Source organism: Acartia tonsa, chromosome 3, assembly GCF_053477335.1.
Source record: "Acartia tonsa isolate MP-2025a chromosome 3, ASM5347733v1, whole genome shotgun sequence".
Lineage (NCBI taxonomy): Eukaryota > Metazoa > Arthropoda > Copepoda > Calanoida > Acartiidae > Acartia > Acartia tonsa.
The window spans coordinates 5,325,054-5,344,506 of NC_137262.1; the positions used below are offsets into that span (position 1 = coordinate 5,325,054).

Consider the following 19,453-nt stretch of genomic DNA (forward strand, 5'->3'; position numbering starts at 1 on the left):
TTATAGAAACAGGGTGGAAAATCAAAGATATTGCCTAGTTTGTATATCCTATTATAACGAAAGTAGTAAGGTGTTTTGTCTGAAGCTTATCTCTACTGAAACGATTGAGTTCTTCATTAAAAGTAAGCTTCTCATGGGTCCAAGGATGGGTATCTTATTTTTTAAATTTAGTATTGAGTGGTTTTAAACTTTTTTTTGCTTCATCCCTACCCCTTTTATCTTAGAGCGTAAGATATTAGTGGAGTAATATATCATAATCATATTATAATTCAATTGATATAAATGTATGTTAGACTTTTTAAAATTTCAAATAAAAATATGATTTCTAACATTTTTAAAACACTTTTAGCATACAAAATAAGCATATATTATTACTATATGTTATTTTTACTTTACTTGTTTTGTTTAAAATGAAAATTTTTCAAGACAATTTGTGCGCTACACCCTTTAATAATATAGTAAAGATCTAACTATGTACTAATATGTAAAGTACAAGTATTGATGTATTATTTGTCCAAAGAAAAGAAATGCATTGTCAATGTTTTCCATCTTGTTTTTACAAATACGATACATATATGTATACAGGGTGCGACACAGAAATTGTCCATTTTCAAAAAACTTTAATTAATGTATGAAATAGTAGAAAATTCATATCTTTCTCATTTCATAAAAGATTACTGGCTTCGTCCCTAGAGGCCTCTAGAAGGGAGGGGGGAGGTTGAAGTCGAAAACTGAACATTTTTATTTTTAGTTTGAATATTTTTTTGGCTGCGGTTTTTTTTTCTAGGGGTGATTTATCTTTGAAGGGTGGTGTTACCCTCCAGCGAAATATTTATAAACCTTCTCTGGACCTATGAAAAGCTACATTGTAACGGAGAACCATATCGGTTCAGCCTTAAGCAAGATCCTTTTATATACACAGACAGACAGATACGGTTACTTTGTTGTATAAAGATATTCATTTTTGTGGCCATATTAGTTGGCGCATCCTGTGTATATTGTATATGTTCAATAATATTGGTATAAATTCTGGCAAGTGTAAAAGTAAGAAAATAGATTAGAAGACTTTTCTTTTCGTGACAGAAGGGAGAAAGAAAAATATATGTACATATTCCTAAAAACTTTTTGATTGCAAATTCTTTGTCTTTTTGTTCTAATTCCCATTTTAAATACAATTTTGTTCAAAATATCAAATTAAACTATATTACAGCAGTGACAGTAAAGAAAATTTTAGGACATAATTAGTGAATTTTATGTTTTGTGTGTAATTATTGGGTAAATGAGTTTAAACGACTGTGTAGAGACTGCACACATATCTTTGGAAAGTCATAAGATTAAGTAGCTGCCGTACAATTTTTCTACTAAGTCATCTACGTTGATTAAAGCTCAAAGTAGCCCTTCTCTAAAAAGCTTCTTGAGAAAGAAATCAAATTACTAGACAAGCATCCTGTTACTTGATTTGAGAAAACAAAGGAATAATAATTACCTGATCTCGCCACAGAATGTGTTTTCTAAGTTTTCACCTAAAGATTTGACAACTGGAAAGCCACCATGTGTATTCCCTGATTCAACAACAACCATTAACATTTGGAAATTATTAAGAATTGGCGTGCAGATGGGGGGGTGTGTCCAACCCCAGTCACTATTCTACACCCCCTCAATAAAGGTCTTAACCCCTCTGATGCGCCCAAATTAAACAACCAGGTAAAAAGTGACACCCCTCCCCCACAGCCAAACTCCTGTGTACGCCACTGTATGAAAGCATAAATCTTAACTTGAAAATGAAATTAGATCCTAATTAACACAAACTTAATGAATCTGTTAATTCAATTAATTAAATATCATATTTCCTATCCTATTCAATTTATTTCATTTGAAATTTCATTTTATTTCAACTCATTTTTTTAGATGCTTAAGCAAGTCTTTAACTATTAATTAATTCAATTTCTTTCCAAAATATTTCTGATATTTTGATAATGACCAAACAAATGTTAGCAGCTCAGTTATTATCTTTCTTTGTGTTGGGTATAATCTAATCTGTTTCATAAAAACTCCCAACAAATTAACAAATTTCATTCCTTTATTTCCATTAACCTTTTGACTTCCCCTAAAGAATTTTAGCATTTCTGTTTAACATAATAACTTTTTAATTCATCTATAACACTATTGTTATTTCTATGTAAATAATTGACCTTGTTTACTTTAGCAAAACTATTAGTATACACATCACTTTTCTAAAATAATTTATTTTGACCTTTAGGAAGTCCAATATGTATTTCTTTTCAGTATTTGGGAAAAAAACAGAGGCCTTAATAGATAGGATCTTATTCCTCTTCTTTATACTCTTAATAGAGTAATAAGTTATGCTTGTATGCTATAATGTCTGGAGTTATATGCAAGTGATTGTATATTCTTCTGGGTATTAATCATAATTTGACAGCTACCTGATTAACCTTTACATATTTAGAGCCTTGTCTATATAACATTTTTATAATAAATTTTGAGGTATATTTTTTCTTAAATTTGTATTTTCATTATTCATAAAATATAGGTTTTATTAACAAAAAAAACTACCATATTACTGCTGAAATATCTTTATATAAGTTTCATAATTTTATATGTTTATTATTTTTATCTTTTAGATTAGATTTAAACATTCAAATGTTGCAAATTCTACTTTTTTTCTCTCAAAGAAAATATTTTTAGGAAACTAGTGCAAGTTTGTAATAGTGAGTTGTTAAGCCTATTATTGTTTTCTTGTTTCTATATTTTGAGTAATAGCTTTTTATTGTTTGTGTCTACATGCCTACTCATGAATTAAATACATCTCCCATACATGGAACAGAGGTTTAGACACTGTAAAACAACCTGATTGTACACATTGTAGGAAGTAACTAGAAGTAAGGTAAAAATCCCTTATATTTAAATTTGTACTTTTATGAATTAAAATCTTGCTTATTACTTATGAGATGGTTATTTACTGCCTCCCTCCCTAAGATGCTGAAACCTTTATTTAAACCTTCTAAGGATTATTTTTAAAACAATAAACTTTACAAAATATGTAATTGAAAAAAAATACAATTTCTTAAGTGGTGCTACTTTGCATATTAAAAAATGTATATTTCTATGGCTTTACATTGGCTTTAGTAACTAAATCTCAGTTACCTTCCAAGTTTCTAACTCACATTCCAAGAAGGAGTTATTTATGTATACACATTCATAATGTGGGTATAAATATCTAATTGATTTCTTTCCTTTCCATACAATATTATTGACAAGGTAATTGGTCTTTCTCTGCTTGTCAAAACCAAAATAGGATTTGTTTACCACCTTGAAAATATTGCTAATAAGAAATAGAAAATAAGAAAATATTAATACCTAAGTAGATTGTTTTTCTTTAATTGCAGGAAGTTCATATGTACTTAAAGTAAAGCAAAAAATTTTGGATCATATGAAGGAAATAAGTCAATCCCAAAAAGGACAGAAATCATTTTCCTTTTTCTCAGATAAGTGAAATATGGACAAAAAAATCACTCTCAAAAAAATTAAGAGGATAAAAATCACCTTCCTAAATCTCACTTAATCTTCCTAATTCTAAGACAATTAACCTAATTTGATTTAACAAACAGAAAAATAATTTACTTTCTTCATAGATAAAGCATAATAGGTAGCAAAATGGGCTGGGTTTTTATTTAACAATTCATCAAGTGACAGTCATTCAGACAAACCCAAGTAATACATATAACTTTTGCATAACCAACTTGAAAAAATTATAATTATTTATTGCATCGTATTATACACACCTTTCTGTGGATAGTAATATGAAAAATTTTAAGATTAAATTATTTTTGGTTTTAACTGATATCAAATTTATTGGATTTTGATAACCATAGAATATTGTCTGTAATACAATGTTATACATGATTTTTTTAGTATCACTAAGAACCGGTTGCAATCCAACAGATATTAATTGGTTCCAAAGCAAATATGGAAATTATATTTACTATTAACTAGCAGCTACGCCTCTAGAAGCCTCTAGGTGCACTTAAAGTTGGATGGGAAAAAGTCGACCTCATCCCATTCTAAGTTTGAGTTTCTAAAGAGTAAAAAAAATAGTTTAAAACCTTTCCAGGACCTATAAGGAGCTTTACTGTAAAGGAGAACCATATCGGTCTAGCGGGTAGCAAGATCCTTTGGGACAGACAAAAAACGCTTACTACTTTATATAATAGGATTATTAATATTTGTTTTCCTTATATTCATGAATGAAAAAAAGAAAATAACAAAGAATATATATATTACTAATCTTTATTACTATCAGATATCAATTAAGTGCCATACACAATCTATTTGGAGTAATTAATGTGTAATTGTTCCTCCCTCCCTGCTCATCTCATCCTGGAATCCATCCATCTCACTTTTTCTTTTCTATTTTGGTTGCTCCAGCTATTAACCAGGGTAATTTAGTGCCAATCTGTGCTCATAAAAACCATCAGTTGCAGGATAGGATCTGGAAAAACTGATTCACTGGGTTTACACAGTACATGGTTTTTTATCCAGATATTGAGGAGAAATAATTTATTAACAGGTAAATTATTTCACAATCATTTATCTCCCCATTGTAAAATTTATAATTGAAGCCAAAATGGTCTTTTATTTTTCTTTAAAGGTTTATCAGAGCAATAGATTAGTGCCTTATACAAGCACTAGCGGCTAAGCAACTAGAGGCTTCTAGGGACACTTGTGGAATGGGATAGGAAATCGACCCTCAATTTGTTTTTTAGGGACAATTCCTCTTGATAGGTTAAAGGCACTCTCTCCAATCATATTTTTTGAGCCCTTACTGTACCTATAAGAAGCTTCACTGTAAAGGATACCCTTATTGGTTCAGCGGTTAGCAAGATCCTTCACTACACACAACTTTACTAATTTATATGATAGGATTGATTGATTGCTTATACTTATAAGTTGTGATAGCCTAAATTCAAAAGATATTTAACTTGGAACTTCTTAAGACAATACAAATAATGTTTCATTAGATTTTTGCTTTACACTGGTTAAAGCTTTATATTTGTTTTATATCAAATATATATCTAACATTTTATTAGTATTATTATTATTTTTTTATGAATTAACATAGTATTTTAGAAATTTTATATTTTTTGATGTTTTTGTTTTTCTTATCACCCTAACCACTGATTCTCAACAAAATATCGGCAAAACTTTCAACATCTTCAAGCTTTCCAAAGATTCAGGGTCACAGTATCATAACATAAGAAAACCTGTCAGACAATAGTATATCTAACTGTAATATCAAAGCATTGGCCACTCTAAAAACCAACTCTGGTAAGCAAGTGATAGCTATGATAGTTTTCATCCTTTGCTAATAAATAATAATATAGAATAATTATCTTGATAGTGTAGATCAACATGTTTTTAAAGGTCATATTTTGTTATTAACTAACTGGTTGTTTTTGTAAGCTTTATTCAGTTTATACAGAACTGTTTTTATACACATTTTCATATATGCTTTGGATATTTTATTACTCTATTTTTTGCTATGTTACATAAAGAAACCATTCTGTCTTGTCTACATAAGTGAAATTTTTAATTATATTTTTTTTGTTATTGTATTTAAACTTACGGACGAAAAGTTGCAATACTATCCAAAAAAAACATTTAATCGCTATCAACAGTTGGAGCAAAGTTTTGTTAAAATTAGGAAACTTTAAAGATTTGTAGTTTTTGTTTTCCCATATGTTTGTATATATGTAATATATATCAAGATAGATTTGTTTGTTTTTATCTCTTTTATATATTTCTGTTATACCAATGTAATGCAAGAAAAAAATGCTCTAAATAATTTTACACAAAAATGCGTAGTTATCAATTTCTATCAATATCTTAAATTTTCAAGAATTAAGTAGTAAAAATTGAGGAAGAAAAGTCTGTTTTTTTTATTTAATTGAGTCACTTCCTTTATTTTATTATAGCCGTTGCTCCCAGAGCCGCTAGTTGCCCTGCATTCATAGGAATTAAAAGGGGACAGAAAATAGTCAAAAAAATTTCAAGGCTTTAAACAAAAAATAAGATGGCAAAAAACGATCATGGGACCTATATGAAGCCTCCTTAAATTGGAAAACCAAATATGTTCAGTAGGATAACATTGTATTACAGACAATTTTCGATGGATATCAAAATCATAAAATTATTATCAGTTAAAACCAAAACTGGTTTAATCTTAAAATTTTACATATTACTATCCGCAGAAAGGTGTGTATAATACAATGCAATTAATAACTATTATTTTCCCAAGTGTTATGCAAAAGTTATATGTATTATTTGGGTTTATCTGAATGACTGTCACTTGATGAATTGTTAAATAAAAACTCTGCCCAGTACACATTTTTTGGTTTTAACTATAAAGAAAGGAAATTATTTTTTCTGTTTGTTAAATTAAATTAGGTTAAATTTATTAGAATTAGGAAGATTAAGTGAGATTTAGAAAGGTTGATTTTAATTCTCTTTTACAGACATCATGGGATCTATATAGAATATAGGATGTAATTAGAAGATAATAAATATATGAAATAGCAATGTAGATATGTTACAGCACAGTTATTTATTTTTCTGTTTATGTTTTCCTTTCTTCTTGAAATATTTCCTGGTTAATATTGGACAAGGGATTTTGTTGAGGAAAGACTGTTTTACTGCCAAATATTTTCCCAGTCTAGAGGTCATTTAAAAAAAAAAAGTTTGTTTAGCTTATGATATTGTGTACATATCATACATTAAGAAATTATTGTTTTGACGAGAAAATGAAGTATACAAACAATTATTATTGAATTATTGGTGAAAAAGTTTGACGTTGTTTGTTTGTACCATCTAATAAAAGTCTCCAAAGTTATTAAACCAGCAAATAAGTAAACGTGATTTATAAAAAAAATCTTTTGGGCAAAAATATTTACAGTGCAAAGTCCCCTCACGCCCTGAATTATAAAACCTTGGTCCGTCCTGGCTGTTGTGTATATTTTTTAATATTCGCAGTAATATAATATAACTAGAGTTGGCTCGATATAATTATCTCCCTATTGGCTAGTTTTCTATATGCATATCTATTTCTCAATAAATCTATTTTCCTCACCCGGCACTACTATCTAAAAGAAAGTAAATATTTAATAATTTAAATGATTTTTAAAAGATTTTTTTAAATTATATTTTTTTCTTTACATTACCATCACCAAAGGGTTAATGATGATGATTACAATTTTAGTTTAATATTTGAACACACAAAATGTCGCCACAATCGAATTCTTTTAAAACATAGTTTTCTTAAATTTATCATATTATAAATTTAAATTTTCTTTTTTATGATTAGAAATTAAATACATCAATATAAGGTAAATAGCAACATGAAATGAAAAAAATGAATTTATTTTTAATAAAGTAAAATAATGGGTCTTATCGTTCTGGGCAATGAGAGTTTATTATGGATTATTGGAGCACTATGAGTTTTAATCATATATTCCTTGGAAAACTTGAGCTCGTTTATAGACATTTATTTCCTATATAGATCTGACATGGATCTTGAAGCAATTAAGCAGGCCGTTTTGTACATGTTAAAAATTGGAAGATTTCATTAAATAAAAGTAATCGCAAATATACTTAGTAAATAATCAATATTTCCAATATTCCAATGAACAAAACACAGCCCAGGACAAGTAGGATTAATAACTAAATATAAAGACAACAAAATATGATTAATAGAGTCATACAAAAAGATGTCATTTTAGAAGCATCAACAGATTCTCAAAATTCTCGAATCTCAATTATAGGTTTTTGGTCATTTAATGTCGAATGAAATGTTATACAAATTAACTTTTATATCGACATGTTAGTAGGAAAAGTATTTCTTAAGCAAAGAATGACAACATCTTTAAAAGCAAATCACTAAAATCAGACGGAAGGACATTAACTTGAGCGGAATAAATAAGTTGAAAAATTGCATAATTACATAATACTGTTTAAGAACACACTTACATTTTAGGACTTAAAAATACCACCAATGTTTTTGATGATCTATCTACCTATCACTGTAAAGGCCAGGAAGACAGAAAGTCTGTGGATAAGTACGAATAATGATGATGATATACACGGATGCAGATATATGCCAATGGAGTATAAATAATTATTATCATTATGGAATTCTGTCTGTGATAGTCAGTAATTATAAAAGAAAGAGTTTTCTTAAGCATCATTGTCCTATGACTCCCTGAGATTGGTTTTTATAACAAGAATGCCGCGTTTGTTGACATTTTTATTTATTATGAAAATGTCCCGTAGGATTTAAACAGAGTATACAACTATTTATTTAATTTTTTCGCTTTTGTTGGTACGGCCGCCTTCATAGAAGAAAAACAAATTATCTTAAATCCATTTTTTGCTGTATATTAATTGATGCATTTTTTATAGGTGTATTAAACATTATAGAAATGGCTAAAATAATAATTTTAAAATTTTGAATTATAAAGTTATATACTCTGTTTAGATCCTACGGGCCATTTTCATAATAAAAAATGTCATCAAACGCGGCATCATTGTTCTATGACTCCCTGAATATTATTAGATATTGGATTATGTACAATAAGGACACTTTTTCCAGGAAGTGCCTGTATAATAATATATCTCATTTTTTTGCTTTTCTTCATAAATCTTATGTAGTGGTTGCGCTCCTAGCATATGCGTTTGAAGGGGTCTGGAAGAATAAAAATTAGCCTAAACCTTTCAAAGACCAAAATCTAAGGATTAAATAGCCTAAAATCATCCCAGGACCTATGGGAAGGTTCCCTGAAATTAAGAAGTTAAAAATTCTTAAACAACAAACAAAAAAGCCTTACTACTTTATATTAGAGAATATAAAAATTACATTTAAATTGAATTAATTAAATGTTAATGGTGTATTAACCTAGAAGGAGCTTGGCAATGCTATGTACCGAGGCAAATATGTTGACTGTCTTCACAGGGTGTGTCATAATGTCTTGAGCAGTAAAGAGGTCCAGGTTTAACACACTACCGTCACACTAGATAATAATTATATAGTTGCTTCACTCACTGTACATTTTATTTCTAGAAAAAATAGCATGGCCCTGAAATATTGATCAATTAACTCTAGGACCTGCTTTGGGACTATTTTAGTAGATCAGTAACACCAAACTTATATAATAGATAAAAAAAACAGTAAAATGTAATAGAGATGTATATAGAATATTTTTAAAAAATAACTCGGAGATCCTATAATATAGACTGCGTAATGGTCGTGTAGAATCATAATTCCGTAGAGACTGTGTTTTTAAGGAGCATAATCAAACTTATGCCTGAGATGGACGTTCGGGCAATATATAAACAACTGTCTTTTATTTCGCTTTTTCTAAACTAAAGAGGATCATTAAAAATTGCTGTAAAAATGATGTAGCATTAGGCCAACATTTAACACTAATGAAATATAAAAGCTAATTAAAAACATTTTACCTTCATAAGGATAGGTTCAGGGGTAAGGAAAGGAATACATTTGAACTCTAGTAGGGCATGATACAAAGGATGTGTTAACAAGTCTCCAGTCCACTAAAATATTAATATATCTTAATTATAGAAGGCCATGATACAAAGAGTCTACTAAATATTGATATATTTAAATTCTAAAAAGGGCATAATACAATGATGAGTCAACAAGTCTACATTCCACTAAAAATATTAATATATCTTAATTTTAGAAGGCCATGAATATGATACAAAGAGTCCACTAACATAAATATATTTGAACTTTAGTAGGACATAATACAATAGTGAGTCAACAAGTCTACATTACACTTAAATATTAATATATCTTAATTATAGAAGGCCATGATACAAAGAGTCCAATAACATAAATGTATTTGAACTCTAGTAGGGCATGATACAAAGGATGTGTTAGCAAGTCTCCAGTCCACTAAAATATTTATTAGTTTTAATTATTGAATGATACAAAGAGTCCATAAATATAAATATATTTGACCTCTAGTAAGGCATGGTACATAGGATGAGTTAACAAGTTTCCAGTCCACTAAAATATTAATATATCTTAATTATAGAAGGCCATGATGCAAAGAGTCTACTAAATATTGATATATTTGAACTCTAGCAGGGCATGATACAAAGGATATCATATAAAGAGTCCACTATAAAACTGATTTTTTTAACAATATTAGTGTATATTACAACGTGTCTTCTGAAAATTGAAATATTTGAACAAAAGAAGTGCAAGATACAAAGAGTTTAGTTATAGATGGTTACTATACAAAGAGTCCATAACACAAAAATGCATCTAGCTAAGTATTCAGGGAACTTAAAAGACAAGATAATGGACAATAAATTGATACATCCCAATAATGATAAACATATTGTACCTTCTGTTTATCAAATTTAATGTATAAAAAGTTTGATCACTATTAGTTTGATTTTGAGTCAATAAATAAGATAACGATAGTGAAAAACTTTGGATACCATTGTAATTAACAGGTCAATGTCCCCTACATCTCTGCATGTTTCTAACATTGGTCAAGATTGGTGTTGTGTATAGAATAGTTTTCACTTAAATGCGTTGATAAAGTCAAAGTACGTCAAATTACATCATTTCCATTAGTAAAAGTCATAAATAAATGCAAATGAAAATTTACTGAATAACAAATCAAAAGTTTTAATGTCTATCAATAATATTAATATTCTTTATTGATTTTGGATTCAAATTGCATAAAAGTATTATTACAATAAGTTTAAAAAAGAATAAAATATTATATATATATATTTTAATGCTTGTCTTTCTTTTTAATACCTTAATCTTTTATATCTATCTATCTCTAAGTAAATATTTGTTCTATCTGTCTATCTATCTACTATATACCTTAGCTATCCAAGATAGATATCACAATAAGTAGAAGCTGGTGAATATCATTGGTAATTTTCACCATGATAACAGTTAGGGAGATAGTTACTATCTATCTATATATTTCTATCTAACTATCTATCTACTGTATACCTTAGCTACCATGATAGCTATCATGATAAGTAGAAGCTGGTGAATATCATTAGTAATTTCCACCATGATAACAGTGAAAGATAGTTACTATCTATCTATATATCTGTCTATCTATCTATTCTAACTTTCTATCTTACTGTATACCTTAGCCACCATGATAGATATCATGATAAGTACAAACTATTGGATATCATCAATTTCTATCATGAGTGAGATAGTTACTATCTATCTATATATTTACTATCTATCTATCTACTGTATACCTTAGCTACCATGATAGATATCATGATAAGTAGAAGCTGGTGAATATCATTGGTAATTTCCACCATGATAACAGTGAGAGAGATGGTTACTATCTATATCTATCTATCTATCTATCTATCTATCTGTCTATCTATCTATCTAAGTGTATACCTTAGCTACCATGATAGATATCATGATAAGTAGAAGCTGGTGAATATCATTGGTAATTTCCACCATGATAACAGTGAGAGAGATAGTTACTATCTATCTATATATTTCTATCTAACTATCTATCTATCTACTGTATACCTTAGCTACCATGATAGATATCATGATAAGTAGAAGCTGGTGAATATCATTGGTAATTTCCACCATGATAACAGTGAGAGAGATGGTTACTATCTATATCTATCTATCTATCTATCTATCTATCTGTCTATCTATCTATCTAAGTGTATACCTTAGCTACCATGATAGATATCATGATAAGTAGAAGCTGGTGAATATCATTGGTAATTTCCACCATGATAACAGTGAGAGAGATAGTTACTATCTATCTATATATTTCTATCTAACTATCTATCTATCTACTGTATACCTTAGCTACCATGATAGATATCATGAAAAGTAGAAGCTGGTGAATATCATTGGTAATTTCCACCATGATAACAGTGAGAGAGATAGTTACTATCTATCTATATATTTCTATCTATCTATCTGTCTATCTATCTATCTACTGTATACCTTAGCTACCATGATAGATATCATGATAAGTAGAAGCTGGTGAATATCATTGGTAATTTCCACCATGATAACAGTGAGAGAGATGGTTACTATCTATATCTATCTATCTATCTATCTATCTATCTGTCTATCTATCTATCTAAGTGTATACCTTAGCTACCATGATAGATATCATGATAAGTAGAAGCTGGTGAATATCATTGGTAATTTCCACCATGATAACAGTGAGAGAGATGGTTACTATCTATATCTATCTATCTATCTATCTATCTATCTGTCTATCTATCTATCTAAGTGTATACCTTAGCTACCATGATAGATATCATGATAAGTAGAAGCTGGTGAATATCATTGGTAATTTCCACCATGATAACAGTGAGAGAGATGGTTACTATCTATATCTATCTATCTATCTATCTATCTATCTGTCTATCTATCTATCTAAGTGTATACCTTAGCTACCATGATAGATATCATGATAAGTAGAAGCTGGTGAATATCATTGGTAATTTCCACCATGATAACAGTGAGAGAGATGGTTACTATCTATATCTATCTATCTATCTATCTATCTATCTGTCTATCTATCTATCTAAGTGTATACCTTAGCTACCATGATAGATATCATGATAAGTAGAAGCTGGTGAATATCATTGGTAATTTCCACCATGATAACAGTGAGAGAGATGGTTACTATCTATATCTATCTATCTATCTATCTATCTATCTGTCTATCTATCTATCTAAGTGTATACCTTAGCTACCATGATAGATATCATGATAAGTAGAAGCTGGTGAATATCATTGGTAATTTCCACCATGATAACAGTGAGAGAGATAGTTACTATCTATCTATATATTTCTATCTAACTATCTATCTATCTACTGTATACCTTAGCTACCATGATAGATATCATGAAAAGTAGAAGCTGGTGAATATCATTGGTAATTTCCACCATGATAACAGTGAGAGAGATAGTTACTATCTATATCTATCTATCTATCTATCTATCTATCTGTCTATCTATCTATCTAAGTGTATACCTTAGCTACCATGATAGATATCATGATAAGTAGAAGCTGGTGAATATCATTGGTAATTTCCACCATGATAACAGTGAGAGAGATGGTTACTATCTATATCTATCTATCTATCTATCTATCTATCTATCTGTCTATCTATCTAAGTGTATACCTTAGCTACCATGATAGATATCATGATAAGTAGAAGCTGGTGAATATCATTGGTAATTTCCACCATGATAACAGTGAGAGAGATAGTTACTATCTATATCTATCTATCTATCTATCTATCTATCTGTCTATCTATCTATCTAAGTGTATACCTTAGCTACCATGATAGATATCATGATAAGTAGAAGCTGGTGAATATCATTGGTAATTTCCACCATGATAACAGTGAGAGAGATGGTTACTATCTATATCTATCTATCTATCTATCTATCTATCTATCTGTCTATCTATCTATCTAAGTGTATACCTTAGCTACCATGATAGATATCATGATAAGTAGAAGCTGGTGAATATCATTGGTAATTTCCACCATGATAACAGTGAGAGAGATGGTTACTATCTATATCTATCTATCTATCTATCTATCTATCTGTCTATCTATCTATCTAAGTGTATACCTTAGCTACCATGATAGATATCATGATAAGTAGAAGCTGGTGAATATCATTGGTAATTTCCACCATGATAACAGTGAGAGAGATAGTTACTATCTATCTATATATTTCTATCTAACTATCTATCTATCTACTGTATACCTTAGCTACCATGATAGATATCATGATAAGTAGAAGCTGGTGAATATCATTGGTAATTTCCACCATGATAACAGTGAGAGAGATGGTTACTATCTATATCTATCTATCTATCTATCTATCTATCTGTCTATCTATCTATCTAAGTGTATACCTTAGCTACCATGATAGATATCATGATAAGTAGAAGCTGGTGAATATCATTGGTAATTTCCACCATGATGACAGTGAGAGAGATGGTGAGCCGTGTTACACCAGCAAAAAATGAGACTGAACCGAGAAGAGCAAAGGCACCTGAAAAAAAAAAAAAAAAATAAACCTGGGTATAGTTGTCCAAGAGGGTGAGTAAAGGGTTTTTGACGCATCTCAAACGCTGAAACCCCTCATTTTACTCACTTAAAGTTTTTAAAACTTCATTAGTTACCCCCTTCAAGAACCCCTCATTTTACCCCCACCCCCTGCCAATTTAAAAAAAAATACATTAGAATACTCTACTCAAACCTTTAAAATCCTTCATTTTACCCCCCTCAAAATTAAACAAAATACATCAGATTATATTCCTCAAACCTTTTAAATATCTCATTTTACCACCCTTTAAAAATAAGCTTGGACGTCCTTGAAACTAGGATATCCCTATTTAAACTGTCTGCAAGTATACAAGACGGCATTTGGATGGTATTGTGAATAAATGTACAATTTGACTGGTTCTTCATATAAAACTTGTAGATTTTAAGTATATTGGACACTCCCAAGATTTGGAATAGTTGCAATACTGAAAATACTAAAAACTAGGAAAGTTTTATAACTAATTCAGACTATTTAATAGATAGATAGATGTTTGGTACACATATAAAGCACTAGTCGCCGGAAGGAAAAAGCAGTTTTTTGAAACAGGCTCTCTGAGATTATTACAGATTCTGATATATACATATATAGACTAATGAAAAATGCAAAAAACAAAATCAAAAGCGTTCCTTCTTGGGAGAAAATCCGGGAAAAAGATTTAAGCTATTTTTAACCTAAAATTCACATTGGCAAGCCTGCAAAGAAATATACAGACATTTTAAACATGTCATTGCTCAGCACCTAGAAGTGGTATAAAAATGCTACATATACCATTGGAAAGCTCATAACCTCTAGTTTTCATATTGGTATATAACGTTTTTGTACTATTATAAGTTTTTGAGCTATCCTCTGAAGTTATATATTCAAGTTTTAAAAATGCAGTTTTTTCTTGAATTTTAAGTTTGATACTTGTTACACAAACCTTTTTAAAATTATATTGCTTAGCACCTAGGAGTTATATAATTATTTTATATAGGTATATTTGTATATTTTGGGTGCATTCAATTTTAGATTAATTAAAAATATTCTTTGAAATGTGTATAGATTGACATTGTAGTAAGAAACAAGAAGGGAGTGGGGGAGTTTATACACTTATAGTCAATAAAATTCAGTATAAAATTTGCTCTGGATGTTTTTGGGCTTGTTGTTATAGTTATTAACCCAATTCTCTTTGTAAGATCTCTTATATGATTAAATCTACCAGTGAAAATATTGAAAATTAAATTTTGGCACTATCCTAGAGGCTAGTGGGGTAAAACAGCTCAAAAACACTAAAATCTAAGGTATGAGCTTATTTGTAGAGAAATCAAGCTAATTTTTTTAATGTAAACTTTTTTTTTGCATAATTGAGCTAAGTAGCCAGTAAAGATTTCATTTTGCCACTTTCCATCTTGGTGCTAGCGGGGTATAACAGCCCCCAAAACACTAAAATTATAAGTTATGAGCCTATTTTTAAAGATATCAAGTTTTTTTTTTTAATTTAAAATTTATTCACATAATTGAGATACATAGCCACTAAAGATTTAATCTTAACACTTTATTTCTAGGGTCTAGTGGGATGAAACACCTTCAATTGTAAAATTATAAAATCCAAGGGGGGGGGGGGGGAGTTTATATACTTATAGGTAATGAAATTTAGTAATAAATATTGCTCTGGATGTTTGGGCTTGTTACCAACCTGATTATTTTTGTAAAATCTCTTATATGATTAAATCTACCAGTAAACCCCAAGTTTGGCACTTGCCTTCTAGGGGCTAGTGGGGTAAAACTGCCCCCAAAACTACTAAAACTTTAAGTTCTGGGCTTTTTAAAAATATTTGGGCTGATTTTGTTAATGAAAACTTTTTTTCAAATAACTGAACTAAATACCTAATCATTCATTAAAGTTCAACATGATATCTTTGAAAATAAGCTCAGAACTCATAATATTTGTATTTGGGGGATGTTTTACCCCATTAGACTCTAGAAGGAAAGTGCCAAAATGAAATCTGTAATAGCTACTTAGTTCAATTATGTGAAAAATGTTTACATTAGAAAAATTAGCTTGTTATCTTTAAAAATAATCTCATAGCTTAAAATTTTAGTGTTTTAGGGGCTTTTTACCCCACATGCCCCAAGAAGGAAAGTGCCAAAAAACAGGTAGATCCAATCATATAAAAAAAATGAAAAAGAACCATTTGATAACTATAACAACAAGTCCAAACAGCCAGGGCAAAATATTTAGTGGCTATGTATCTCAATTGTGTGAATAAATTTTAAATTAAAAAATCATCTTGATATCTTTAAAAATAGGCTCATAACTTACAATATTTGTGTTTTGGTTTATAAGTGTATAAACTACCCCCCCCCCCCTCCCTCCTTGGTTCTTACTACAATGTCAAACTACACACATTTTAAAGACTATTTTTCAGGGGCGTCCAAGCTTTTTATTTTGGGGGGGGTAAAATTTTTTTAAGGGGGGGGTAATTCGGTTTTGGGGGGGGGGGTAAAATGGTAATTACCCCCCCCTGAAATCTATTGGCAGGGGTAAATTTCCCCCCCCCCCCCCAAAATTTACCCTCGGGGTAAAATTTTTGGGGGGGGTAATTTAAATTTTATCAAAAATTTAGTATTAAAAATTTTTTTTTGTTAAAGATTTTCTATTTTGGGGGGGTATTTACCCCCCCAAAATTGTTTGGGGGGGGTAAATACCCCCTCCTAAATGGTTGGGGGTGACTACGGCACCCCCAGGGTAGGGGTAAATTTTAAATGGGGGGGGTAAAATGAAAAAATTTTTGGGGGTGCCTACGGCACCCCCAAATTCGTTTGAGGGGAATAATCGCCCCATTACCCCGCCCCTTGGACATCTATGCTATTTTTAATTAAGCTAAAATTGAATATACCCAAAATATACCTATGTAAAATAATTATATAACTGTTAAGTGCTAAGCAATATAATTTTAAAAAGGTATCCAACTAAAATTTAAGAAAAAACTGCATTTTCTAAACTTGAGTATACTTCAGAGGATAGCTCAAAACCTAATAATAGTACAAAAACGTTATATACCATTATAAAAACTAGAGGTTATGAGCTTTCCAATGGTATACGTAGCATTTTTATACCACTTCTAGGTGCTGAGCAATGACATGTTTATAATGTCTGTATTTTTCTTTGCAGGCTTGCCAATGTGAATTTTAGGTTAAAAATAGCTAAAAAAATTTACCGGATTTTCTCCCAAGAAGGAACGCTTTTATTTTCGTTTTTTGCATTTTTCATCAGTCTATATATGTATATATCAGAATCTGTAATAATCTCAGAGAGCCTGTTTCAAAAAACTGCTTTTTCCTTCCGGCAACTAGTGAAAGGGTGAGCAAAAAAAAATGCGTACCTTTTTAAAATTCAAATTGCGCGGCTTGTGTTAATAGTAGAAAAATGTTACACATGCCGTTAGAACCGCTAAAAAGTCTATTTCTTGGAAGTATAAGAACGATTTCTGTGCTACGCATAGTTTAGGAGCTACATGTTAAAATGTCCCAACTGATGTAAAACTTGACTTGCGAGTAAATTTTAAAATATAACTAAAAATTAGAGAAGATATTTTGCAAAAAGAGATGCTTACATTTTTAAATTTCAAATTGCGAGGCTTGTGGTAATAGTAGAAAAATGTTACGCATACCGTTAGAACTGTTATGAACTGTATTTTTTGGAAATATAAGAACGGTTCCTGTGCTACAAATAATCTAGGAGCCAGAAGGTAAAATGTCCCAAAATTTACTCGCAAGTCAAGTTTTAAGTCAGTTGGGACATTTTAACACGTAGCTCCTAAACTATGCGTAGCACAGGAATCATTTTTATGTTTCCTAAAAATAGACTTTATAGCGGTTCTAACGATATGCATAACATTTTTTTACTATTAACACAAGCCGCGCAATTTCAATTTTAAAAAGGTACGCATTTTTTTTTGCTCACCCTTTATATTATATATTTGATATGTATTATATATATGGTGTTAGGTTGTGTGAAAGAAGTTAGAATTGAATTATATTTGCTTCAAGAGGTGAAAATAGAATCCAACAAAAATATGTTTTAGTTCAGCAAATATCTTAGATTTTGTTTTTTTGTTCCTCAACAAACTATGGCATGAACAAGAATGTCTGTTTGTGTGCACTGAAGGATCTCGCTAACCACGAAACCTATATGCTTCTTCTTTACAATAAAGCTTTATGTCTCTTTTCCCAAGAGAGATCGCCTCTCACTTTCCTTTAAGTGCCAATTGATACCCCCAGTGGCGTATCCTCTAGTTATAGATAATACAACAACAAAAGTTAACAATGTTGTTGACTTTTTACCTTTTGATATGAACACTTTCTTTAGCTTTTTTCAATCTACTTTCTCTTTCAGTTTTTTCAGCTTTTTAGAGATTTTTAGAAATGGTAAATGGAATAAAAAAATTAGGATGTGTATTCTTATTTATATGTAATTTTCTTTTAGTGTAAATGATACTAATTTATTCAATAAAGTTTATTGATCTTTTAGAATTTTTTTTTTGTGTTTTTTTCTGTAAAATTTAGTAGATCGCGATGGTTTATTTTCAAATTGGATTTATGCTATTTTCTCCGCCTTTTAACCCCCAAGGTTCGTTGATTTTTAGGATTTCCAGTTTTTAATTAAAGCCTATTTTAATATTTCTTCCCTTGATTGATTAATTTACTTTTATTGAATGTCCTTTTTAATTATTTATTGATAAAACAATCTTAAAAATATATACATTTAAAAAAATATGAAATTCAAATTTAATCTGAAGAATTTTTGATTTAAAGTGTTGAGGTGTGAGGTCTAGAAATTTGTCAATATAACAAAGTTTGACATATATACACTTCCCACACATATATTATAATATATTACATATATACATACAGGGTGAGGATATTTAAGTGCCATCCAGTAAATGTCTAAAGTACCACCCTGTAAATATGTTAAGTGTCACTATGATGTGTAAAATGTCCCTTTTAGATATTAAACGTGTAACCCTGTAAATGTGTAAAGTGTCAGTGTCACCCTGAAAATGTGTAAAGTATTTCCCTATAAATATTTAAAGTGTCACCATGTAAATGTGTAAAGTGTCACCCTGTAAATGTGTAAAGAGCCACCCTGTAAATGTGTAAAGTGTCACCCTGTAAATGTGTAAAGTGTCACTATGTAAATGTGTAAAGTGTCACCCTGTAAATATTTAAAGTGGCACTCTGTAAATGTGTAAACTGTCATCCTGTAAATGTGTAAACT

General features: G+C 29.9%; 1 protein-coding gene across 2 annotated transcripts in view; it reads right to left on the reverse strand.

Annotated features, from left to right (window-relative positions):
* Positions 1-19,453, reverse strand: part of LOC145313128 (chloride channel protein C-like) — a 115,966-nt gene that overhangs the window by 33,109 nt on the left and 63,404 nt on the right. For both annotated transcript variants that reach the window (XM_080152401.1, XM_080152400.1), the window contains exons 13-16: positions 14,000-14,139; positions 9,529-9,621; positions 8,966-9,080; positions 1,487-1,562 (exon numbers count right to left, since the gene is read on the reverse strand). In XM_080152401.1, coding sequence (XP_080008527.1) covers positions 1,487-1,562; positions 8,966-9,080; positions 9,529-9,621; positions 14,000-14,139 — 424 coding nt within the window. The remainder of the gene's footprint in view (positions 1-1,486; positions 1,563-8,965; positions 9,081-9,528; positions 9,622-13,999; positions 14,140-19,453) is intronic.